The sequence below is a fragment of the Anser cygnoides genome, chromosome 1 (assembly GCF_040182565.1).
Source record: "Anser cygnoides isolate HZ-2024a breed goose chromosome 1, Taihu_goose_T2T_genome, whole genome shotgun sequence".
Taxonomy (NCBI): domain Eukaryota; kingdom Metazoa; phylum Chordata; class Aves; order Anseriformes; family Anatidae; genus Anser; species Anser cygnoides.
Genome location: NC_089873.1, coordinates 91,340,344 through 91,367,447, shown reverse-complemented (window position 1 = coordinate 91,367,447; position 27,104 = coordinate 91,340,344). Strand labels below are relative to the sequence as shown.

Sequence of the window (27,104 nt, the reverse complement as noted above, 5' to 3'; positions counted from 1 at the left end):
GGACTTGAGCCACGCAAGGATGGGCCAGCCTCCTGGGGTGGGCAGAGGCACCCGTCTACGGGGTGGTGCCATCCAGGCCAGTCGCCTTCCCTGCTGAACTGCCCCTGCCCTGGCAGGAGGGCTGCCTTCAGTGGATGAAGTGTGATAAGGAAGCCCTTCAATCTGTTTTCTTCCTAAAAAGCTACCAGCTGAACTGGGTGAGTGGCGGAGGATCAGCCACACCAGGTGATGCTATCACCTGCAGTGCTGGGATCCTCTGCCCCACGGAAATCCATCAGCGCTCTCCTCTGCCCAAAAAAGTGAACCCGGAAAACTCTTGGCTTGCTCTGGTTTATTTTAGGGGGACTGTTTTTTTTTATTTTGCTGGGGGTGATGGTGGTTTTTGTTTGTGGTATTTTTTGTTGTTGTTGTTGTTTCGTGTGTGTGTGTTTTTTTTAAGGCAGTGAGAATAGAGACTATGAAAATTGTGTATCTGAGTTATTTGGGAAGAACATGAAGGAAATGAAGTGAGGGAAAGAAAAAGCAACATTTTCATATGTTATAAACCATATATCCAGCCTTAGACACCTGCCAGGTTTTCAAGGGAGAGCTTAAACCAGTAAAATATTTACTTTGACTTCATCTGAAAAGACAGAGGGAAAAAATACAGTCTTCATCAGGGGCTTACGGTGTAAGCGGTGTTTTCAGCATAAAGGTTTCACAACGTGTACTAATTTTATTGCTCAGACAGGAAACTGAGGCTTTCACGTTTAATGAAGCATTTCTTTGAAGTCGTGCTAGAGCGATGAGCGCGACCGTGCTGCACATCTGCCTGTCTGCGCGGGGCAGGCCGTTTTGACTTCCTTTTCTGAGAAAGTGCCAGGAAAAGGCCAAGAGAGCTCCGAAGTATTTAACCGAGCTTTGTCAAGACAAGATGGGAAGATGGTTCCTCCTCGTCCTTTGCTTGCTGTCTGCACGCAGCGCTGCAGGTAAGCGTGGCAGCAGGATGCCCGCGCTTGGCTCGCAGAGCAGGGTGCTGGGGAGGGTGGCATTTTCAGACCGAGGGTGAAAACCTTGTTAATAGGTCTCTCTAGAGCAAGCTGTAACTACCGGCAATGATGTTCTGTTTTGTGACAACTTTCTAATAACCTTGGTAATATTGTGCAGCTAATAGGGAGTAGTAAGTGGTCTGTGCTGATGAACAGAGTCATTTATTCAGAATGTCTAACCCATTTTCACCAAAATAGTCACTGAGACCATCTCACTTGTGTTTAGCACAATGTGTGCTCATCCCCAGTCAGCAAAAAGTCAAAGTGTGCTTTCAAAGAGCAAATAAAAGTCTCCTTGTCACACACTTACCTGCGTGTGCAGGGAGAGAGAAAGAACCAAAACACTTAAAGGCAAGGATGTTGTACAGCTGCAACCCTTTAAGCAGACTCTTCCTTTTCCCCCGTCCAGCCCTATGTGCCACTTAAAAGGCTTGAAAAGCCTGATAATGCTCACAAGCCCCTCTGCCCCCAACAGGCTGACGAACCTGAATGCAGGAGCACTTATTGCCAGCTAGGAAGCAGAATTTTGTGTGTTGAGCCTTTGTTCTGATTAAGAACAGAAAAATGATGGTTCATGCATTTGACTGGCACGAAAAAATGCATCTCGATATCCAGTATAGGCTGTTCGTATTTTCCATGTCAGTGAGACAGATTGGTTTTAAAAGACAGGAAAATAGTTCATAGGAGTTTTTGTAGAAAATAAAAGTCCCCAAATGCAAACAACAAAATAGAAGCCTCAAGACATGCAAGCAAGTTCAATGCAAAGCTGTTTAGAGAAAAGTAGGACTGCTGCTTTTTTCCCGAGAATGAAACCTTCACTGAAAGGTGAAGGCCACTTAAAGGTGAAAGTGGCCACCACCAGCCCCTTTGTGGAGGTCAGACACGTAAATGTCTGGGAATGCAAGTATGGGACAATGGATAGCATTTAGTTGGAAAAATGAAGTTAGAATAAAACTAGATTAATTATTTTGAGATGTTAATATGAAGTTAGAAACTTTCGTGTGAAATGGTTTTACTTAAAATAACCTAACGTGTTAGACTACTAATAAACAATAATAATAATAAAAGATTCTTTATATGTAACTTTTTCACCTTTTATAAAATATTCAAATAATTTGGTGGGCCTTCTTTACATGGTCCTTTGACCTAATACAGCATCAGTCCAAAGTACGACAGATAACTTGCTGGGTGTCTCTTGCCTGCTAGTCTGATTGCATTTTAGTTAACTTTACTGATGCAAAACTTCCAGTGAAATTAATGAGCATTTGCTATAATAAGCTCCTCGGTCTTACAAAGACAGTTTTCTGTAATTTGTTCTCACAGCTCATATCCATATCAGGCTTATTCTTCTCTACCTTCCTATCTGTTCCCATCTCGTGAAAGTGAATTAGAAGTTGAACGGCACATGCACAGGCACAAAAAAGGAATGGAAAATTTGCCCTGAGCAGGGGGTAGCTTTGCTTTACATGCACATATTCCCTGTGTGCTCATGTCACTCTTCAGTAGTTGTGTCACAAACCTCAGCTGGCTCTGCAGGGAGGTGGGAACCTGCTCCTATTTTCTTCCCTGCTAAAGACCAAGCCAGTGGTGAAGGCAAGAAGTTGGCACCTGCTTTCCACAGGCATGCACGGGGAGCAGCAGGTGCTGGCCGTGCTGGGGACTCATGGTGGGATGCGGCACAGGTCCTCTGAGGTGGTGTTTTGAAACACAGGGAGGGTAAAATTCAGCGACAAGTCTGTACTTGAGGACATCTGTACAAATTTATTTTTGCACTTTTTTTGGAGAAAGGGCTGGTTGTGTCTGGCTCTGTGGGTGAGACAACACCTGGCTCACCACGACTGCCCCCATCCCTGAATTCCCAATCTCCTCAAGCTTGTCAGTGCCCTGCACACGGGGTTTAGGAACTGCAAGCCTCTTGTGCACAGGAGGGAGGAAGGGAGAGAAATCAATCTTACGGCAGCACAGCAGCAAACAAGCAGCAGAGGCTCGTGTTGAAAGCCCCTTCATTTCACCGATCCATTACTCCTTTCTATGGCACACTGAGGACTGCCAACGTGCTTTATGAAATTAGTTCGGGAAGAAGCCACTCATAGCGGGGCTGCTCCCTCTGACACTGAAGCGGGCAGCAGTTCAGGCCATGCAGGAGCCATTTAACAGCACAGAGGTGAAAGAATGGCTTCCTGCTGAAGCGCCACAGGAGTGGGAATGGGCAGGGGCAGCCGCACAAGGCAGTACCAGCCAGCAGGGATGCCTCATTTGTTCTTGCAAAACAGAGCTGGGGAATGAATGGTCCCAGCTTCTGCTTCATTTATGTCACTTGAAAGGTTTCCATTTTCACGGGGCCTCTCAGAGCTCTGTTGCACTTCACTGTGAGAGCGATGGGAGCTCCCCACCCTCCTTCGGGCAAGTGCTGGTTTGCCCTCCAGGCCCCCCTCTGCAGCCAGCAGAGATCTGTAGCATCTCTCAGCTGTAAATCAGGAGATTTACTTGAAAGAGGGTTGTTGCAGCTGTAGGCGTGAGCCTTCAGAGTTATCTGGGGCTAAGGCACCAAATCATTTCTAAGGCAGCTTAGAAGAAAGCTTTGCTTAAATATTTCTTGTGCTGAAAACTGTCCTGTTTGCTTTTAAGGCCAAGCTGGAGATGTCATTGCACACACAGAGGTGGTCCACGCTTTGCCAGGTACCGACGTGACCCTGCTGTGCACCTTCCCCAAACCACAGTTCACCTACATAGTACAGGCACAGTGGTCCAAGACCGATGACAACCGTCTGTCCAGAATAGCTGTTCATCACCCCACTTTGGGCACCCATTACTTCGAATTTCTTGAGACTTGTTCCAACTTTTCCGTGTCGTTCAGCACCAGGAAGTGCTGCAACTGGGACATTAATGAGACCATGTGTTTTCCTGACTTAAACTCCTCATCTGAATGCCAGCAGTGGGCTCTGCACTTGAGAAATGTTACCATCTCCCTCAGCGGGCAGTATGAGTGCAGTTTTGCTACTTACCCATATGGGACAAAGGCTGCAAAAATTCAACTTATCGTCAAGGCAGAAGGTAAGTAATTACAAATGATGTTGTTTTTTTATGGCAGGGAAAAGGGGAGGGGATATCAGGGTAGACAATCATTCCTTGGTCAATGTGAGTGTCTTGTTCGATGTTTGTAACAGTGCCACTAAATGCTGCTGCTTAGAGTTTGTTATGTCCCAGGCACTCGTTGGCCATTATCCAGCTCGTGATTAGGAAACCTTCATTGTTTGGAGGAACATGAAGTTAGAGGGGAATGCACAAAAGATGGTCAGATGGACAGTGTGCATACTTTCATTTTGGAAAATGAAATGAGGGCTGGGATTTGCAGGGCTGGGTTTTAGCACAGCAGACGGATGTGTGTCCCCACCTTCAAAACTGAAGTGGAGCAAAGCAGAGGGTTGTTTAGGATGGTCGCGGCACTGGACACATGGCTTGTTTTGTCAGCCAAAAGGAAGCTGGGAAGCAGCGTGATGGTAAGTAAGCCTTGGGGGAGAGCGTGAACTCCTGGGAGGATATTTAAATATCCTGGCGAAGGAATAAATGGTTTCCAATAGGATGTGAATGGATTTGGCTACAAATTAAAAACAGTGCTGACCACTGGTGCAGCAACTTCAGGAACAGCTGCTTAATGCCAGCAGTGAGACCAAAGAGTCCAAATTGCCATGAAGATGGAGCTGGGCAGGGATGTTGGGTGAGCTGGGCAAGCTTGTAGCTGTGCTGGAGAGGGACTGGATTTGATGACCCCAGAAACCTCTTTTGGACCCATTTGTTTTCCGCTAGCAAGCTGAAGAGGATTAAAGTAAACGCAACAAACTGAGCCAAGTTTCATTTCAGAGCTTCAAGGCCTGCATGCTCAGCCTGGTGGTGTCCAGGGCTGTATCTGCAGCACATTTTCAAGGGCTGAGAGCAGGGTTAGGTGCAGGGGATGTTAGGGTTAGCAGAGAACAGCAGTGTCCGTGGGTACAGTTCTGTTCTTTGTACAATTTTTCTTTCTCTTCCCTAATAAAGTAATAGTGACAATTGGGCATTGCTCCTCTTCCCGTGCTGGTGCCTTGGTTGACACTGGCGTGTTCAAAGCTCTAGCTGCTGTCTACTTACGTTATAATGTTAAATGTGGGCAGCTGCCGTTCATATCAGCACTGTTGTGGATTTTTCAGCCACCGCATGATGTAGAAATTGGTGCTACTGATACCACTTCCTAGAGAGAACTCAAAAATTCAATTTACAACATACCTCTTGCCAATTTGCATTTTACATTAATTAGATCTTTTGCAATGATCTTCGTCCATTCAAAAGAAGGCAAAAGACTCTAATTCAGCCTATGAGTGGGATGGAGAAGGGCAGCAGTCATCAATGAAGTACAGCTCCCAGCTGCATCGAAGTGCAGTGAATCCAGATGGATTTGGCTAGTAGATACTGAAAAAAAACAACATGCAGAGCAGCAGGCACATGTAGGATTTTCAAACACATAGTACCATCACCACCAGCCTGTTAATGGAGATGAAAATCAAAGAGAGAAGGGAAACTAGGCGGCTGTGACGTGATGGTGAGAGCAGGCAGAGGCTGTCCACAGGCTGATCTCCTGGGGCAAATGTTCATCTTGGTACTTCTGAGGGCTGTATGCTGCACAGTACCGTATTTGTTTTGTCTCAGCACATAAACCAAATCTACCAGGGGAGCAAAGTTCAAGAGGGTCCAGGCAGGCTGTGGCCAAGAGGCTAGCCAGAGAGCTCAGCACTTGCCAAGGCACTGGCAGCATCACCTAGCTGCACCACTGCTCTTCCTGCTTAGACACGGGGATGCAGGCAGATCTGACATTTGGATCAGAGCTGTGCGCTGCTTGATGCACCACTTCTGTCTTTCCACAGGTGCATTCGAGCCCTGTATCAGGAATGGATAGGGTAGGAGATGCTGAGATACATTTTTAAATAGAGGACAAAGGAAAGAGTGAGAGGCTCTCTGCTCCTGGCAGAAGGCAGGTTTGAGAATAATAAAAGGACCACTTACACTGAAAAGCAGGGTTAATCTTAACCCTCCTGACAGCTGAACACCTTGCTTAGTGCAAAGAAATTCTGCAGAGAAAAGTAAATACAGGTGCATAAAATTGATGTGAAGGTTTATTGTAGTGGAAAAAATCATAAGAGAAAATTTGAAGCTCAGCTCCAAAAGACAATGTCTCAATCCAGCAGTTAAGCAAAGGTTTTTATGAATTGCACAAAAATTTGGGTAAAGTCATGAATTAAAGTCTTGAAACTACATCTGGAATTGGATTCAGGGCTTTCACTTAACAAATGTGTCTGTGGATAATGGTTGAAAATTACGGTTCCCTTCTAATCAAAAAAGTGCCAGTTCCTCAAACAACAGTCAGCATCGGTTCTTAAAGCACGATGAACACCATGTTTCTGATTTTCCTTCTTGGGCTTTTTGTTGTTGCTGTCGTTGTTGCGGTTGTTGCGATGCTAAAAGAGGAGCAGCATTACGTGAAGGAAGTGCAGTTAAGCCAGACTTTAGAAATTCCATGCCTTGAGAACACAACCTCAGCAAACTTGTCCAATTACCCTCTGAAGTGGGTAGTGGTAAGTATAAATATTATTTCTTCTCAAGTACAAATTATGGAAGAAACTACAGGGTATTTTTGCAGATAGAAAGAGAAATGTTGGATTTTACTGCACCCTGCAGAATCTGTTAAACAATAGCTATTCATTGCGATGGACAGTAATAATATAGGGAAAAGTATAATTGTTCATTTGCAACATAGACAGCACAAACAATAGCTGCTAAACAAACAAAGAGGGAAAATCCCATCTTAATTGCTTTTAATTTTTCATGAGGACATGTAGAGCAGTCTTACCAAAGAACTTAGCAAATGTAACAAGTAAAATATTCTTTGCAACAGATTTCTCAGGGATTTTTGCAGTAGTGAAGCTTTAATATCTCTGAAAAATACAGTTACTGCGTAGGTTAGTGAGATATCAGGCTGCTTTGAAATAGGAAAAAAAGGGTTGACTGTAATGTTTTTGTGCTCTGCTGACCTCCATGTCACAGGCACACACTGAAGACATGCAAACCCAGTTATCTAGCTAACCACATACATAAAACAGCAATTTGCTGTGAGATTTAAAGCTAGTTATGTTTTTGTTCTGCATCTCACTTTCTGGATAAATATTTGTATGCATGTGTTACAGTAACCTTTTCATTAACTCATATAAATATCAGCAAGCAGAGTGCTTGAGGTTTGCCCATTAGTTTCTATCTAGTGTCACTGTGTTGTAATTGTTGAGGATTATCTTAAAGGTGACTTTCAAATATTTACATTTTTTAGTCTTCTGTCACATGTTATTGCCTATTCAGATCTCTTTGCAGTGAATTCTTAATTTTAAAATTATAATTTTTTCTGTAGGGAGCATGTGTACCCTTAACACTTTTCAGTGCAACTTGTTCACTCTACAAAATCAAGCAGCAGAGGAAAGGGGAAAAAAACAAAAAAAAAAACAAAAACCACAAAAGGTCATCACAATGACACATGGGTCACCATGCATCATTTAGAGGACAGCTTGCAAATATATACCAAGGCACAGATGTCCAGGATGTGCTGGTTGCATCTATATGTCAAGGTGACTGGCACACGGGCAGTCTGAGGAGATGACTTTGAGCTATTATTAGTAGGTTTTCACTATTTAAAAACTTCAAGACCAGCAGCTCTGTTGCCCTCTGTGCAGGCTGCAGGAGCCAGGACTCACAAGACACAGCTATTTACCCTGTAGTTTGTTGGTAAGATGATGACCGCTATCAGTTTTGAAGTTCTGGGGGATCTCCTCATAAAAAGACAATGTATTGGGCAAAAATAAGTGTTGCAAATGTCTGCTTACACCTAGTAAGTGCTAGGGGTGTAAGGAAAATTTTCATAGCAGGAATAGTGTTGGCCTACAAAAACAGCAGGAGATATCCAGTCTTTACAAGTTACACAGGATGATATTTTCACAGGAGGAAAATGGAAAGAAAGAGGAACTTATAACCAAGGAGCCCTCCCGTCCTGAGGTGTATGGGAATGGCAGCGTGCTGTACGGACGGAGAGTCCACCTGGGTCTGAATAATGCTCTAAAGATTTTTCCCACCAAAATCACTGATGATGGCAAGGTGTTTTCTTGCCATGTGGTCTACCACCCAGAGAGGATCCGGAAGAGCAGCACCACCGTGAGAGTGTTCGGTAAGGGCCTTCTGCCAGCTGTCCTCTTACTTTTCTAAAAGTAAAGCTTCTGCCTGTTTCTGAAGGCAGTAGCTTTTGAAATACAACTTTATATATTCATATATACATGTGTGTATATACATACACATTGATGTTATTGGTTTTTTTTTTTCTGCTGCAGTAAGTTAAAATATTTGTAAATAACCTTGTAGTTCTTAAAAAGAATTTGAGGCCATTCTTCACGTGTCTGGCATCAAAAATATTTGCTCTACTCCAGTGAGCACATAACAATACTGACATGCAAATTACCACGATCTCACCCATGTGTGTAAGGTTACATTGACACATTTCAACTTACAGGTAAGTGTGTTGGTCATCGAGATCTCTGTGCCCCAGTTACAAAATGACCATGCTGCCCATGGTTAGGAACTCATGGCCAGCATTTGCTAGGCAGGGAATGTGATTTGGAGCTGTCATTGCTGCAAAGTCATGTCCTTTGGAGATGTGATTTATAACTGCTGCCAAAGGCTCTGGCTCTGAAAATGAGGTCCTGTCTAGTGGGTCTCAAACTGGTCAGGAGGGGCAGGGCCCATGTATTGCAAACGTGGGCTGGTATTTTATGTTGGAAGCCTCCCCCATCTTCAGTTTCTTGCTCTGTTCCCTTTTCAGATGTTTAGGAACCACTCCACAACTGGGTAAGAGCAATGCTGCCCAGGGAAAACCAGGCTGTATTTTCTACTTGTAGAGCAGTGGGTCTGAAAAACATATTTCCAACTCTCCTAAAATGAATGGGTTTTAGCCAATGGGTCTGTCGACAGTCCCTTGACTTAGCTGTTTGCCTGAGGAAGCTCACAGCTCAGAGGTGGCACAGAAATGCAAGGATGATGCTCAGGATGCAAAGAAAGATTCAACAGGGAACAGTGGGGGAAAAAAAAAAAAACAAAAAAACCTTCTGTCGGAGGGCTGTCAGTCACTGACGCAAGAGAAATGAAAATAGAAGTTAATGATCTTAGATTTCCTCTCGCATTTGCATGATTCAGCCATGGATTTTACTCTTAAAAAAGTCAACATTTGTCAAGCAGCTACAGAGTTACCTCAGTAATCATTCAAGTATATTAAGATACTTGAGGTCTCTCTGCCCAGGCTGATGCTCTTGCCTTGTTTTGTGTGTCAGTTAACCAAACATTTAATTGTTTTTTTTTTTTTTCTGAATTTCTGTGTCACATGTGACCCACACCAGCTCAATAAGCTGGTACAAGAGGGGAGAGATACAAACAAGAAAAAGAAACCACAGCCTTTGGCTGTGGGTTTTTCTGAACATCTTATGATGCTCCCAGAAACTACTAGCTTGCTTATGATAGTAGCGCCACACCATCAGGAGCTGGGGGAGAACAAGTGCAAGGGATCCCATGGGCTGGGCAGTGTGAATACAAGAGACAACCCAAGTCTGAGGGATGGCAGTGGTGTTTCCCCAGAGATGCTTGAGGTGGCCTGGGTATGACTGAGAGCTGGGTAGGAGAAGCATGGGAAGTGCAGGAGTGAGTCTCTCAGTGAAGCTGAGGGTCTTGATAAGTTGAATAAAAGAATATGTTCAATCAAGAGCTTTTTTTGAGGGGATACTTTTAGACTGCAATGCTTAAAAATATGTCTTTTCCAGAATGGAGTTCATTTAGGTACAAGTTTCTGAGAAAATGTATGGCCTTTTCACATGTAACTTTGCCAAATATTGATTTCTCCTTTTTGTAAGAGTAAAAGCTCAGCAGCAGAAACTACTATACTAAATATTGAATTTCTGCTAGACCCAAACCATTGGTAAATATCCTAGCAAGACAAATGAGTGTCGAAGTGTTAACAGGGGCTGAGATGTTAAATGGAAAAGATCTATTAGGTCATTCCAAGCTGTGCTTGAAAGTTGCCTTACGGAATAGTTACCAAGCAAACATGTCTTCTCAAAAAGCAGAGGCCACATCCAGTACAGAAGTGGAGATGCATTCCCATTCTCATCAAAACCCTAAAGGAAAAACAGGCACTAGACTTAATGTTATTTAGTCTACCAGCCAACTTTTAGCTCCTGTTAGAAGATCCGGTTTACCATACATTTTCTTACACCTGAAAGATTTTTTGTCTATCTGCCAGCCCCACTACCACCAGTACTGTTTTGGTGAGGCAGAAATCTTAACATATTCATTTTCTGATAGGAAGGATGAACCAAACAAAAAGAAGAAAGTAGAAAAAAAAAATCCACCCAGAAGTCTAGAGAACCACAAGGCCGTAATCATTAAATATAGGTCAGTCCTGGAATAACCAGTCAGTAACGATTGGCAGAAAAATGGAAATTAGAAAAAGAGGGGGAGAGAGTCCTGGGTGGATTGGCTTTAAAAAATGACGGGGAAACTTGAACACATCACCTCAATCGGGAAAGTAATGAACTGAGGTGGACCTACACTGGTTTAACAGAATTAGGTGAAGAAAAAAAAAAAAAAAAAAGAAAATTATACTAATGGTGGGGGTTAAGGTGAGATTTAGCTTGGAAAGAGAAAGAATGTGGATCCAGGTTCTGTGCTTGTTTCCAGTCCAGTTTTAAGGCCCAGAAAGGGCCAAAGCATGATTTATTCAAAGCTTTTGGGACTTGTTGTTAACCCCGGTTTCAGCAGTTTTTACCTAACAGTCAGCATTACTGGAATCCAATGGCTGATTCAGAAATGCCAGCTAAAAGAGGCTTATGGTTCCTCAAAGTTGCATCTATAGTCAGCTGTGCCCAGAACTGAAATGCTGTGCAAAGGGAAAAAAAAAAGAAAAAAATATAACCTTTTTCCATTTCTTGTGGATGTGGTCATCAGAAAACTGCTGCTTAGATGTAAAAGAGAGCTCTGGGCTTCCTGGCCAGGGCAGGAAGAGCCTGTGGCATAAGACTGTCACATATCTACCAGAACAACAGCGTGGGGAAAGGTGGTACTCGAGATCAATGGATAGTTTGGGGGAAGGCAGGGGATGGCTAAAACTTTTGCAGATAGCTTTGACGGCAAACATCTGGAGGAATCAACAGCTGGAACAGTGATGCCCTGCTATGAGAGCTGTGACTGCAGGATGGCTTTAGCTAGCTTCAACAAAGCCGCCCAGAAGTATCTTTGAAAGGCAGAAAAATACACTACAGATCTTGTGGTAGTAGCTGCTGGTGTGTGCTTCTAAACCACTTCCTTGACCTCAAATTGGAGCGGTGCAAGCTTTTATCTTGCCAGGTATGTGGGTGGATGTAGGATTTAATTTGCACTCTCTTTACAAAACAAGGCCATTAAGTCTCATTAGAAGCTGTTACCGTGACCTTTGGTAGCCATTTCGTTAATACGTTTTATGTTTTCTTTCCAGCCTACCCTGAAATCTCTGCTAGCCTGCAGGAGGGCCCAGCTGGCACCTCACAGAAGGTGAGCAGTGCTGGAGCACGGAGGGATGGCCATGACCGTGACCGTGGCTGCTTGCTCAGGGTGCTCCAGGCAGGCTGTGCTGAGCCAGGCAGCAGGGGGGACCTCCAAGTCAATGAGCTAATGTCAGTGACTCATATGCCTTCTTGTGAGTGACTGCCGTCCCCACAGCAGTATGCTGATTCAGTGATAGCATTTTGGAGCTAGCTGAGGGTTTCTCTGTGGGTTGGGTAACCTCTGATGTTGTGTTAGCCCTAGGGAGGGCTCTGCAACAGGGGGGAGAGGCTGTGAGGGGTCAGTGGTGATGCAGGGGACTGCAGATCCTACAGGGGATGTATTGGAAATTTTAGAACGTCTGTTATATCCAAGTTCAATCATTTTTAGATAAGCAAGTGGCTATTTACTGAAGGTAAATGTGACTTTTTGAAATAAAAATGCAGCTATGGAAAACATGATATTTACCCAAGGGAATAATATTGCATAGGATAGGAAATGAAAATAACCAGGGACACTGTAACTAGTCAGCTTCTGAGGAATAGGCAAGAAAGCAAATATAAATCATTTGTGGGTGGTCCACTCCCTGTGCTTGAGTTAAACATGGTTTACAACCAGCTAGTCAGAAAATGCCACTGGTTTTATCTACAAAGCCATTAGTCTTTCACGATAATATTCTTCGCACCAGGACATGGAAACTACTATGAAATAGTCATGAAACTTAGGTTTTCCTTTAAGTTTCAAGTAAAAAACTTATGACATTTTAATGGCTATGTTCCAATTACAGAAAGTACCCAAGGAAATGTTCTCATTCCCCAGTCTCATCCATTTTGGATTGCAGATAGTGTGAAGAAATGAGCAAGTTCAGATAAGTTCTTAGGAAACCTGTTGGACCACATTAGCCATTCTTGCTGATGATGAGAAATTAGGGGTTGAAGCAAAATCTTCTGGGGAAAAAATTTAAGGCTGTTCTCTTCTGGACTTCTCATACTTTTCTTCTTTAGACTATAATTCTTCACATATGTGAAAGGCCGCAGGAAAGGTGAAAGGAATAGCCTCTTTAATGCACTTGTACAGAACCAGAAGTGGCAGGCTTAGATTCTGCAAAGAAGATTCAGATTAGACATTGGGAAAGCCTTCTTCATAGTAAGGGCTGGTAAGGACCCCAGGAGAGGCTGAGCAGATCATTTGCCACCATCACTGGGGCTGCGAGGAATAACATGAATATCACTGATTCTAGCACTAGGCAGGGAGATGAATTTTGGTGGTCACTAGTACAGTATTTTCTAGTACAATTTGTCAACATTTCCTCTGTAACTCTGAGATGAGCTTCAGCATCACCGAAATGAGAACTGATCCCTCTGTGATATCTATCTTGGGCAGAAATCCTTCTGAGTCATTACCTTGCAGTTCAAGCAGATGTGGTACTGCTCTGACTTAGGGTTGGGCTGGTGACAGCTCCAGGCTGCTACCAAGTTTCCTACTGAGTCAAGGGGAGAGCAATGGTCTCGCCAGGCATAATATATCATAATGTGCTCCAAGCACAACTCAGCTGGAGTAACCAAATATCAGTGGAGAGACTGGATCTAAGTTAGAGGGTCCTTGTTTAGAGCTGAGCACTTACACGTGTTTTGGGGATCTCTTTTATCACCTGCTTCCTTAGAGTAAAACCTAAAAAGAAAGTCTGCTGTACAGCTCTGGCTGTACTTAGCATAAAACACATTTGTGGCCCCTATGACTGAACGCTCTCGCTACTTGTTATGATGTTCTGCTTCCTGTTGCATCCATCCAGGTTGAAACTTTGAATCTGTAAGCATTCCAGATTAAGGAAGTTTTCATCAGAAAGAGTGCTTGTGGGCAGGCAGAGGCTTGTGTTCACCATACCCACCTGTTTTCAGACAAGGCCTGAGCTAGGCCGTTCTGTAAAACCACTACATTCTCCCTGATGACTTATTTTCACTTGTGGTGTTGGACTCTGCAGGTGTTTGTCTGTACTGTCCTGCTGAGCAGAGGAGGGGGTGCTGCTTTCATAGGGCTGGGCAGTAGAAACTCTTCAAAGAAGAGTTTCTCCATTCTTCATCTCCAAACACCGACTGCTTCTCTTCTCTTTTCTACCCTTTCTCATTGGCCCTAAATCTACTTTGGATGCCAGATTTGTATTTCTTCACAGGAAGCATCTATAAAAATATTATGAACTAAAAATGGCTGAATAATAAGGGAACGATGAAGAGAAAAGAGGGGAAAGCAATTATGCTGAGTTCGTGACTATTTACAATGGCAAGGAAAGAGTTTCATTTGGATAGTTTCAGTCTTCATACCAAATGTTTGACTTCTGCTGCCTGCAATATATCAAACTTCCTTTCAACTAAATGTGTTGTGTGCAACCCACTTCAGAAGTGGGTGCAAGAGGGCGGTGTGCTGCATTAAGTCACATATGAAAGTCTTTTGATTAAATGGACAAGGTAATTTCTCTTAGTGACATAAGCTACTAAGTAAATCTAATTGGGAACATCCAGGCAGTATGCAGATGAGACCTCGTACCTTGCTAGTACCCGCCCCTTCATCCAGCGTTGATTTTGAGGTCCCTCCGTGTTGTGGTTTAACCAGGACACTCCAGTTCTTCCCTTCTATTGCTTGAGGAGAAAGTAAAGTGAGCACACAGATTTTTGGAACAACTGGCGTACAGCCAGGACTACTGCATCTAAAACGTGATTTCTTGTGACTTCTGGAAACCTCTTAAGTACAATGCCCTCTACAAAGGTATTTAATTTTGTGTATTCAACATATCAATGTGCTAGGCAGTTTTTTTCATGGGATTTGTGTCCTTATCTGCCCAACAAATGAAAGATTTGCATGACAATCAGGAGGCGTCTCATTCTTGCCCCCTTATCCTACACATTACTAGTGCCAGTGTTCCTCCATATGGGTGTTTGTCCCCAAAGTGCTGGGCTGGGTCTTGGGGGGTCACCCCATGTCTCTCCAGCCACTGAACTGAACTGAAGGGCATTGAAGCCCGATCACCCCCAGGGTAGCAATGGGGGTGTCCCTTAACTTTCCTTCCATGGTGCCTCCAACTAGAAAAATGGTAGGGGAAGAATTGCAATGAGGAGGGAGTGCTTCCTGGCCAAGGAGGGTGATGTGTAAATAAGATTGTCAGAGCAACTCTGTCCATCATGGATTTTGTATGCCAGCAGTGGCGGACAGGTGAGAATGGTGGAGGCTAACTGTTCTTCACTGTCCCACAGCCTAATGTGAGCTGCATTGTGAGGAACGCATTTCCCAAGCCAAGCATCGTGTGGTATGTGGACCGAGCAACACTGATGGAGCAGTCTGAAGGTAATAAGTCCCATTAACAGGTCAATTACATAACTGTAGAAATGATTCAGAGGAAAAGCAATGGTTGCTAAACTACTGCTGATGGGAGCATGTAGGTGTCCATCTGGGTGGACTGCTTTGGATAGCATCTCAGCCAAGAAACCTTCAGCTACATAAGCTTGCTTTTCAGTACTGGCATTTTGCATGACTCTGATTTATAATTTGAAGTGTTATGAAAAGGGTTTGCAGCTTTTCTTTTTCTTTTTGTGTGTGTGTTTGTTTTTTCTTCTCCAGAAATTTCTGTTGAACAAGAAGACTCACAAGACAGTGATGGTTTCTATCAGCTGAGATCTATGCTAATGTTACAAGGGACCCACCAGGCACATACAACATTCTCGTGTGTATGTCTGTTTCCCTTCCTCAGGAATGAAACATGGAATATTTCATCAGAAGAAATATCTATTTCTTTTGGTAGGTTTTTCATAGATAGGACATATCTGAAATGTTAAGAATACCAAACACATGTATTCTCTGCTATTTAAATTACAGAAGAAATGGGAAGTGTATGGAAGTTTTGTTAAACACATTCATCACACAGCTTGAGCTTTCTGGCAGGTTTCTTAGCTCAAGTCTCTAAATGAGCCAAGAAACCTGACAAAAATGCCTGAGTAAACTCATCAAGTTGAGAAGAAAAGAAACTCCTACACAAACATAAGATGTTTGGTATTTGTTAGGCAGTATCTTGCTGCAATTCACATACCCAAAAGTACACTAACTTAGCTACACAGCACCAGTGAGCTGTTACAACCACGTATTTCTCACTGAGCAGTCCTGCAGAGTGTCTGGCAAGAAGAACAGATAGACTTCCTTTAGCACCCTCTTGTGCACACCTTGTCTTCAGGTGCAAATGCACAGTTACACCTTTTTTTTTTTTTCTTTTTTTTTTTTCTACTATGTATGTTCCTTGCTGCACAGATAATATAACAGAACTGCTGGCCCTGGATCAGCTTTCATGTGTACCGTGGTAACTACTTGCACCTGTATTAGCTTTTGGCTCTGGATACATTATTGGTATGTTTTTCAACAAAGACTACATCAAAACCCAAAGCTTAGTCCCTTAAAATATAGCTTTGGAAGGAGGGGAGATGAATGATCATTTTTCTTCAAAATGACTCATTTCACCCAATTTGCAGTGTTGTAGAAATGTATTCAAATCAGAGAGACGTCAATTAAAGAAGTCTACATTTTTGCCTGTGGGCTATACTAACACTAAGATAGATCCACTCTGTATAAAAATGTTAGTGTATTTAGATGTGACAAAAAGGAGGAAAATTAAATTAATTCTTGGCAATGTTCTGTGAAGGTGCCATACTAACGGCACAAACTCCAGACTAAATTTTCAACCTATATAACAAAAGCCTAACTTCTTTTAGGAACTGCTTTCATCTCTGTTTTTTTTTTTTTTTTTCCCCCCTCACAGACAATACATCTAATGAAGCCTCATCCCAAGCATTTACCAACATGGCTTCAGAAGGTAGGATAAATTAGAAGACAAAATAACCTGGGTTATGTTAGGGGTGCATCTATAAATTCTTAAAGCTATTGGAGAGATGGTTTTGCAGACTTGCTTCTGGGTGAATAGTAAGGTATCCTTTTCTGCAGCTATGACTTCAGAACAAATACAACGCGCAGATATTTTGGTGATGTAATCCATCATAGTTAAACTCAAACGTAATTAAACTCTGGCCTTGAAGGGCACTTAATGTTCTTTCTGATGCTTCAGCTAGCATTTGAATATAGTTCTTTCAGCACTGAGCTGGTAATTAAAAATAACTTCCCTACTAATGGTTCGACATTCTGCTTAAGTACACAGCCAAGATCCTCAACACTTTTGCCTAATTAAGGAACTGATGGAATGTTTCTTAATTTGTGTAAATTTGGAAAATTTGTGCTCTTCCCCTGCAAGTTTGTCTTATTGTCAGCTTATCGCAGACAGACAAATTGTTCTCCCCTCACATCAGCTGAAGTGCTTTGGAGATGCCTCTCCTTGGATAGCTTGCTTTGCTCTGTACAGGAGCCAGTTGTGTTTCAGCAGTAGATTATGTGCTTGTGTCAGAGAAATACTGTAGATAAATGGCAAGGAAAGAGGTGTGTTTTTCTACATAAGCTTCCTCTTACTTGGGATGTAAATGCTGCTTGGGCAGGACAATGTCTCTGTTGTGCTTGGCCAGATGGTTAACAGCCCTTCAATTGCAAGGAATAAATCCCTCTCTCTCCACTTCTTTGAGGATTTGGTGAGCACTTTTCAGGGCAGTATTCCTGATATTTCCTGCCAGAGTTGCAGCCTCTGAAATGCCTCATGGGTGGAGCCATGCAGGTGCCCTCACCAGGTCACATACGTTATTTCAACCTGCATGCTAATAAGACACATCTGTCTGCATGGGTTAAAACTACGCAACCCACTTCTGATTTTTGAGTGAGGTGGAGATTGGAGGTAGTAGGGGTTCCAGACCCTTTGGCCCCCAAACCTTTGCTTTCCCTAGGGGTTACACATCATAGTTCCCTCAGGTGCTTCTTGGTTCTTGCTGGACCACTTGGCTAGGTTGTGCATTGAAGGATTATTTGGAAATTAAGTGTGATGCACTTTCTCTCACTCTTGAGCCCTTGAGTGACCCTCTTTTCCAAAGCAGAATAAATACCCTTTTCATCTTTAGTAAAGGTGTTTGCTTTGATTTGTTATAGACCTTGGAAATTCAGCACTTACATCGGCTGTCATGACTACCTCAGGTAAGGAAAAATTAAAAAAGCTTTCCTTATTACTCAGTCAATAGATGTATGATCTTTGCTTGACCTTTTCTTAAATGCCATGTACACAGAGCCAGAAGAATGTCAGCGAGAGGTCAGCGTGCCCTGACACTGGCAGTACCTGTAAATGCTCTTGGATGGGAATTTGTGAGCTGCAAAGTCAACCAGGAAGAGAGCTAACGCAAATCCTACTAAAGCCCTGTCACATTAGAACAGCATGTAAAATGGCATGATGAATACCAAATATTATTCTTATGCCTTTTATAAAATGGAATAGAAATCCCATAAAACCATAAATAAATTTATCCTGTTATGATGGAGAGGTGCTTGTGACAGAAAAGAAGTTTAAATCCCCATTTTTATCTTGACCTGACAGTAGCATATCATCCTTATTCTTTAATGATATGGGATAAGTGTCACTGCTTTACAAGAGGAAGCATATGGATAACCACGTTAAACTATCTTCTGTAACTGATAGGAAAACCCAAAAAAGCGTGTGATCACCCAGGCCTATACAGTTGTGACATGTTGCGAGGCCCACACCTGGGCAGGCCCCAGCTAGGCCAAGGAGCACCACTGGCATTTGCATAATCTACCCCATGGCCATTAAACTGAGCCCTGTGTATAAAAGCACAATTAAATAACAGCTAGCCCATATGAAAGGCTTTGCTTTAATCACTTTGACTTTTACTGACTGCCTGCTGAATAGATGGGACGTGTCCTGAGCATTTAACCTACAACCCCAACAGTAGGCCCCTGTCACATAGTCTGTGTTTACCCAATGCTTGCTGCAAGTTCTTTGTTCTATACTCATCTGTGTTGTTCTATAATTTCTTAATTTTAATTTTTAAACATTCTACCAACTAAATGGGATACTGTTTAATCTGTGTTTCTTTAGAGCATCAGTTTACATCTTTGGCCTCCCCAGATTTCACAACTCGAGCAAGTTTGGCTCATGCTTCCACAACACAAGGTAATGAATTTGGCCAAAATGATTTCCGTATTGCTTCAGCATGAATCACGGCATGTGAAATTCCCATTTTGGATTCAAATGGCACGTACAAAATGGCAGCACAGGCAGCATGAGGAAGAAGCGATGCAGCTCAGCAGTGCTGAACCACTGCCTTCCCCTCCATAGCAGCGCAGTAGCCATAGCAAGAATGAATACAGTCCATGGAGTCTGCAGCAGTCTTATTCTCCAGACAAAACAAAATGCCTTACAACAGGCTGACTTTCGTGAGCCTGTCAGGTGTTAAGTGTCCTCCTTCATCTGTGTGATTCAACCCTGCAAACTTCACTTAAAGCAACCACCATTATACTACAGCAATATTTACCCAGGTGTGAGCGAGCAATGCAATTGGTGACATGTGAAGCAGTACTGGAGGAAACGGCTGAGCAAAAGGATTTATTCTGACCCAGCAGTGCACTGTTTGGGAGGTGAATACCTTCATATGAAGCCTGGGGCAAAGAGGAGGTTATATATATACGTATGCCAGGGCAGGAACAGAGATTGCAGCAGCAGTGAAATTAAATCTGGCCTCTTCTTGGGCTGCCCTCCCCACCCTCTGAAGCAGAGACCTGGATGGCAGCAGGGCACTAAGGGGGAATAATTTTGACTGAAAGGCTATAAATATACAATGTGAATAGAGAGGCTTCCCCTCACTGGGTTGTATATCATAACTGCTTGGGGAGGTATGATGTCAAAGTCGTAGTGCAAGCCAAAGCTGAGCCATTTCTCTCCTGTAAATAGCCCAGGAAACAACTGCCTTTTAACCAGTGTCCCCGATGTGTCGCAGGAGCACTGTCCTGAGCACGGGTTTGTGCTGCGCATCTCTGGCTTGCTTCTGGTTCCCACACCAGTCCCACCATGGCGCTTTTGGTCAGACCTTTAGGGCTGCAGCTGAGTCAGGATGCTAAATCCAAGCCTGACACTTTAAAAAAAAAAAAAAGTGGCAGGGATGGGGGTGGTGTTTCAGTTCCCCTTATTTTGCAAGTTGTTAAAATGAAAACCCAAGAGACAGATGGGAATTAATACAAAAGTGTAGTAGTATAGTACACAGAAATAGATGGGAGAAGGAGGAGGGGAGGCAAAACTAAGGCTCTTAAATCCACAGCCTGGTCTTTCCTTAACCTCCATCTCTGATCCCAGAAATCCCCAGGCTTTGACTGCTAAGTTATAGCTGCATTTCTCTTTCTCAGGTTTGTTCAGATGGCAAAATGGCACTTTTCCAAAAATGAGACAGGTGTAAGGAAAGATGGTCTCTTTTTAGTAAATGTGAAATATTCCTCATGGACAGATAGAGGTCTACTTGCTAACCGCCATCTGTCTGTCTGAATATCAGATAAATAGCTAGTTCATCTCCAGAACACTTACTGCTTCAAAAGAAGATTCAAGAAAAATGTTAAAGAAGTGGGTATTTGGCACCAGCCGTTGTAGGTGTGAATCTCCTGTACTAACTTCCTTAAAACGTCTCTTTGCTTGTTGGAAACACAGTTTCATCCCATTGGACCTGGTAAAACCCTGTCTAAATTCAAGTTTACGTACATTTTTTCAACACTCTCCATTGATTTCAGGTTGAAACAAGCCAGTACACTCACAGTTTCTGATTTTCAGCTGAAAACCAAAAATTCAGGCCTAAATGCCCCATGTTTTCTCAGTTTATTCATACAGCTCACTAAGCTCCTCTTAAGTTTCTAGCTTGTGACAGACCTTTAAAACCAGACACAGGATTTTCTGGTGGTGTCTGGGGGAAGCCAAAATTTCAGATGATAGTTTACAACTATGTGACATTTAGGGAAGAAAGAGGAAAAAATGAAGAACAAACGATGGGGTCCTCAACAGTAATTTTTGCAAGTATGTGTGTGTTTTTCAACAGGAGAGATGATTTCTGCCCCAGAGACAAAAAGCTATACCAGCATCACAGCATTCAGAGAGAATGTGACAACAGCATGTGAGTAGATGATACGTCTCCTTTGCTTGATAGGACTGTAGCAGGGATGTTATGAAGCTAACAAGAGGTGCTGCAAAGTGCAAATGTGGTACAGACTTAGGCTGCACATCTGTGGTGGTCTGGAGTCTCTGGCAAAAAGTGCAGCAGCAGGTACTCTATGTGGCCCTCAGTTCGCAATGCCTTTGCCAAGCCCATGACATCTGTGGTGCTTATGTTCAGTTGTCACTTGATATTCATCATGCTGCCATCCAAAAATCATTACTAAACATGGAAAAGTAGTGTCCAAACAGAGAGCAAACATCAAGTGGTGTCATCTGTACTAGCTTTTTAATGCTCCACAGAAGCATTCCTCTGCTGAATTGCACTGAGTTAGAAGACAAAGGCTCAAGTCTTCCAAGCCTTAAGGATTTGCAGCAGTGAAAGAGGAATGAAAAATGTTTCCGTATACTGTTTTTATTAGATCTATTTAATTTAATAATATTAAAATTAGGAGGGTTACTAGGCAAATGCAGTGAGTATTGAGGGCAGTTTATAGACAAAATAAATTACTGGAGAAGCTAAATAAAATCACAGAGCAGCAATGAAATTGTGAGCTAATGTGGGGGTATAAAGGCTGGCTAATAGAACATTGGAAGGCAGCTTCATTAAAGACCAATGAATGAAAAAAAGGTGGGGGTGGACATTTTTTCTCAAATCTTTCCCTTCAGAAAACCTTTGTTTGGCAGTAGAATGCGAGAAATTACTTGATTTTTTTACATCTTGCTTTGTGCTTTCAGGACAGGCAGGACCTGTCAGTGCGCTATTGTATTTGTATGGCAGTCATCTTCTGGCTGAAGCACAAATACAACAGCCACCTTCTTTATTCTGAATATATTTTTGCAGCACACTGGTGGTTATATACCGGCATATAACCCACAACCACACATTTAGACTGAAACCTTGTGACAACTCCGCTTGCCTTGCGACCCTGCTCTTGCACAGCTTGCCCGTTGCAGTTTTGTTAAAAAGCACACTGAACCGTGTTTTATTTAAGGGAGGTACAGCACCACTCACTGTCTTCCCTACAGCCACGTCTGCCTGACAGCTAGCTGAGGCATGAGCTTGAAGGGTCTTCCATGAGGCAGCTATAACTGAGAACAATTTCAGAGCACACAAGCACCGGTGTGCTTGCTGAGGCATACCAATGTGTTCCAGTACGTCCTCCCAGAGCCACAGGGCTCCTGCAGTGGGGATTATCACTATTAGCTAAATTCTCTGAGGCTGTAACACAAGCCATTATGTAAATAATAATACATAGCTTTCATTGGCATGCTTTATAGAGCACAGTGCTATGAGATTTCTAAGTGTATGTCCTTTTTTTTTTTCTTTTGTCCTCTTCTAAATGGCATGTCTACTATGCTTGCCCCTGTAGAATTTAATATCTGATAAACAAGGAAAAAAAAACTAAATTGAATTAACATCAAAAACTCTTAGTGAATTTTTAGAGTGCCCTAAAAGTGGACTGATTTTTTTCTGATTGTAATTGAGCATTCATATATGCTTGAGTGCATATATATATAAACATATATATATATATGGTAGGGGTTTTTATTAAATGTATTTATATATTAGTTGTGTTTTTAAAATATATATCTTTATATGTATATACGCACACATATGTATTTTTAAAAAACTTCTCTCTGTATATATATATATATGTATGTTTGACTGCTTAATCTCAGTCAGAACCAGCATCTCATGAGAAAGCTAGATTTTCCTGGCTCAGTCTGGTTACTCATCTACATCATTTAAACAGTGGGATTTTTTTCCTTGGATCTATAAACCAGCAATTACATGAAAGACTCTCAGGTATCTCTGTTATTCCATTTGTTGTTTGCATCAGGGAAAACTGATGATATAAAATAGCCACAGTTAAGCCTAATGAAGCAGTCACGTACAGGCTGTTACAATCATTTAAGGTTATTACTGCTTTTATACAGATTTGAATGATTCCACCACTGAATCCCCAAAGAGCCTCAAGAATGCAACGCGCTCATCTGAGGATACAACCCCTGTGCATAGTAAGTGCTGTGACGGTTCTGCAAATACCGTATAGTTGTCTAGCTGCATATTTTAGCTATTGTTTTGGAGCACATGAACACAAAGACAGCTCGAGAAAACAGGCATGTGTCCTTAGGCAGCACTGATCTTAAAGGCTGGTAGCTTAACTGTATTAGGAAAGGGAAAATGTCTGTCTACAAACAAATGAAATATTATTTTTGTGGTTCAGACACAGCTCTTGATACAGGACACTGAGGTTTCACGCAGTCATGGCAGAAGCAGACTGTGTTGCTGCTAAGCCACTTAGTATCTTTAGCTTTTTCATTACCATCAAAGAAGCAAAAATCTTATCATTCTCCCAGACTGCTGTGCAGCTCAGTGCTGGCTTGCTGGAATATCTTAATAGGTATTTACCAGTGTTCCCTGTTTCTTCTAATGTTCTTTTATTTGATAAAAGCAAATTTCTTTGCCTAGCAGTAGCTTGTATGCCAAAAACACAATTGTCCCACAAAGTGAACTTTGACACACAGACTCTGGAATTTGATTTCCAGTCCTCAGCAGGGTAAATGATGGTGGCTTCTAAACACAGAATCATAGAATGGTTTGGACGTTGTATTTGTTAAAATAAATAATAATAAAACAAAACAAAGAACAAGTAAGCTACTAAAAATGTTCTGTACCCATATCTTTGCAGGTAACATGTCCTTCAGCATAACAGACCAGCCCGTTTCAGCTACCAGATGGAAAGGTTTCTTTACCACCATCCCACTGGTCAATAGTACTGGTGAGACATGATCCTACAAATCCTAAGCAGTGGGAATGAGTGCTGGGGGTGTGCTGAGACATGCTGTCTCTCTGTGGAGAAGCTCATGGGGGAACAGAGAACACCAGTGGTTTTCTGATGAAGTGCTTGTCCAGCTGTGCCTAAATAACCTCATTCAGCCACTGGTGAGTGGCTGAAATCAGCCTGCAAACCCAGCCAGAACACAAGTCCATGAATTGGAGCAGTGATGTTCAGGTTTTACAGGGCTCAGCCTGGAAACCTGGCCATCCTGTATTGGGCTGGAGCTGCTTTGTCTGCAGGGCTGGGGAGGATCAGGAAGCCAAAGGCAGCAGGCACAAACATCTCTCCTTCTGACCAGGTTTGGCTCATTACTGTGTCACTTGCAGGCAATGTGAAGAATACAGAAGCCAGTCGCTTCCCCTGGCCAACGGTGGTAGCGATCATGCTCCTCTTCTGCAGCTTTCTGATAGTGTTAGGCATCAGGAAATGGTGTCAGTACCAAAAAGAGATGTAAGTATCAGCAAGGGGAACAGAATGTGTGGGAGGTATAGTACAGCACAAACTCCAGTCTCTGGTGTTTGGACTTAAGTGTTTCCACCTGAAACTCTCCACAGTGTACAAGGCCTTTAAGTATGTGGATCACTAGTGCCACCTTTTTATACAGGGGTATGCAGTGTAGAGTGGTCTCAGTCCTCCCATCCATTCTGCAGATCTCTCTAAAATAAACCTTAAAAAGAACTGTGGTGCAGCTTTGGTGCATGCTGTAGGGTATGAGGGAAGAGTGCAAGTAATTTTTTTTCCCCAGAGCATCCCACTTCTATTAGCCTCCCTGCCAGCTGCCTTTGCTCTCTCATTTTGCATGGTTACTTGAGGACATACTTTAATGTAACTGTACTTCTAGGGTACTACAGGAGTTGTGGATAATATATGTGAAAGCAGGCTACCTGATACACAATCCCAGTCAGAGAAGCACTGAGTTTGTAATCATGGCCAAAGTTTAATTCCTTAGTAAAGCATTCAGAGACCCTCTGATGAAAGTGGTATCTAAAAGCCAATTATTTTTAATCTTCCTACCATTACTAAAATGTTTGAAAAATCATGGAGATCATGAATCATTTGCTGTCCTAGAAAATCCTTTCAAAACATAACAGCAAACCCTATATATTGAAGGTAAAAATGGAGTGGATTTTTATCACTGATTTGGGACAGGACCTTACTTTATCTTGGCCTATAAATTGGCAAAAGAAAGAAGTTATGAGTCTTTAAATATATCTTCAAAGAGCAGCAGGAGCAGAAGATCCCTGTGATGGCTTTGAGTGGTTCACCAGGGCCATGATCTTTTTTTTAAAAACATGAATAAAATAAAACTGTGAGGTGGGAGCTCAGAAAGCCACATGGGCACCAGGAGGTGCGTTGGGGCTGTAAAAGAGGAACAGGGAAATCACGATGTGTAAGAGCCAATGCCAGGTGCTGTTACAACATACTCTCTGCTTAGTGTCCGTCTACTTCCTCTTGTGAACATTTTACAACGGTCTTTCATGTGGCTTTTGTGTTATACCACATTTTGTCTCTTCCATTGCAGTATGAACAGACCTCCATCTTTCAAGCCACCGCCACCTCCCATAAAGTACACATCTATGGTAGAGTCTGATGGGACTCCCCCATCCTACCACGAACTGGAAAACCTGTAACATCGCCTGCGCTGCTTCTGTAGTGCACAGCGGAAGACTGACACAGTTAAGAAGCTCTGTCTTTAAAGCAGTGATTACAGGAGTTTGGTGTTAATGACCCATATTAAAATTCAGAGTGCCTAAATGACATTAATGTTGGCAGCTGAGCACTCCTGAGCACACTGACTTCATCCCTTCTCTCTCTGTATGCATTACACTAACACCATTGTGAGTGTCACAGAGAGATTACATGTGCTTAATTTGAATTGGGTAATCAACTGGGAATTTGCTGTCTTGTTAATGGGAGTAGATTAACACATCATTCCATAAGCCTGCCTAAAGAGTGCTGAAGCTTTCTGTTTTACTAAGTGTATAGAGATGACAGCTCTGCTGTATGGACACCATGATTACATGGGAAAACCTTGGCTTAATACCAGCTTTTTGAGACCTACATGAGCAGTTATTACAATTACTTTTTTTTTTTACTCTGCAAGTATCAGCTAATATGACCCAACACATCCTATCACTGTAAAGCCAAACCAAGAAGACAGAGAGAGAGAAAACACCAAAGCAGAAATCAGTAGCTTGCATTGAAAGAAAATAGTCTGCATTTGTCACCAGGGGGTTTCAGCACAAGAGCACTGGGAGAGGCTGATACGACATAAACGGTACCATGCAGGCCCAGTGGACCTGTTGGCAAAGAAGATGCAGATGCCTTTGGTGAAGTCACAAGGAAGAGTCAGTTGAGGGCTCATTTACAAGTAATCAATCGACCAGAGACTTAAGGACTGAAGTGAATACGACCCCGAGGATAATGGAATGTGACAGTCCTTTTGGAAGAGTCGTGCCTTTGAAACGATAATTGCCCTTGGGTCTGCTTTTCTGAGTATTATATTTATGGTATATGTGAGAAGAGAAAGGAATATAATCCTTTTATTTTTACTTGTTCTTCATTGGTTTTTGTCATTTGCTATCTTCAGATTTTTCAGGACCTTGGAGGAAGTGTCCGCTGTCTTAAGTCTGTGGAAGGGGCAGTCCAGATTTATCCTATCCTGCCCAGGCTGCGTATTTCCTTGCATTGACACTAATGATTAAATGATCGTGCTGTGGGTTGGGTCACATCAGCACACTGAATGGATGTCATTCAGGTCAGCAGTTGTGTGATTACCAACACAAAGTGCAAGAGATGCAGCAGGAGCACTGCTTTTGGCAGCATTGTGCTCTTACATCGACTTAAGCAAGCCAAGAAACTGTCCCTGCAAGCTTGTTGGAAAATTTATTGTTACCACAATGGTCTTTTTGTAATTAAGGCAAATCAACTAAAATTAAATCATGTCAAACAAAATTGGTGTTCTGATTTAGGAATGGGATTTGCATTATTTACTGCTAAACACCGGCCAATGAGTATCAGGGCTTGGAGCACTGTATTTCTTGTGACTTTACATGAATTACTGTGACTTCACATGAATTACTTTCCATGACTTACTGGAAAGAACAATATGACAGACATTTTAAAGTGTTTTATAGTGTTATTTACCTTCTAGCACAAGGAGTTCTGAGTTCATCGTTAAGGTAATATCTGTGCTCAATAGAAAACACTTTCCTTCCTCTAAATTATACAGACTTTGAACGTGCAGATGACTTTGCTAATCTGACCATTTCTTGTGTGTATGGGTTTGTGGAAACAAAGCAGTTTAACTTTTGTCATACCATCAGTCGCTGCAAAAGCAGGCTGCTTTTTATTCCTGTATATATTTATATATTTCCTATATATACGGGAAAAAGCTAGACAGCCATATTCCGAGGGCTGTGGAGAGCCTCAACTTTCTTCCTTGTCAACAGCTGAGGATGACCGTCTACAGTATACCAGCCAACGAGGGGTTAT

The 27,104-nt window shown here is 42.5% G+C and overlaps 1 protein-coding gene across 1 annotated transcript; it reads left to right on the top strand.

The window, feature by feature from the left end:
• The first annotated feature begins 382 nt into the window (after positions 1–382).
• CD96 (CD96 molecule) lies at positions 383–26,567 on the top strand. The gene is made up of 15 exons (XM_067002434.1): positions 383–968; positions 3,657–4,082; positions 6,522–6,631; positions 8,040–8,262; positions 11,608–11,663; positions 14,900–14,990; positions 15,264–15,440; positions 16,450–16,503; positions 17,712–17,756; positions 18,673–18,747; positions 20,651–20,725; positions 22,705–22,785; positions 23,460–23,549; positions 23,936–24,059; positions 25,132–26,567. Exons 1-15 carry the CDS (start codon positions 914–916, stop codon positions 25,238–25,240), a joined length of 1,791 nt encoding a protein of 596 aa, XP_066858535.1. The 5' UTR covers positions 383–913; the 3' UTR covers positions 25,241–26,567.
• Positions 26,568–27,104: the final 537 nt, after the last annotated feature.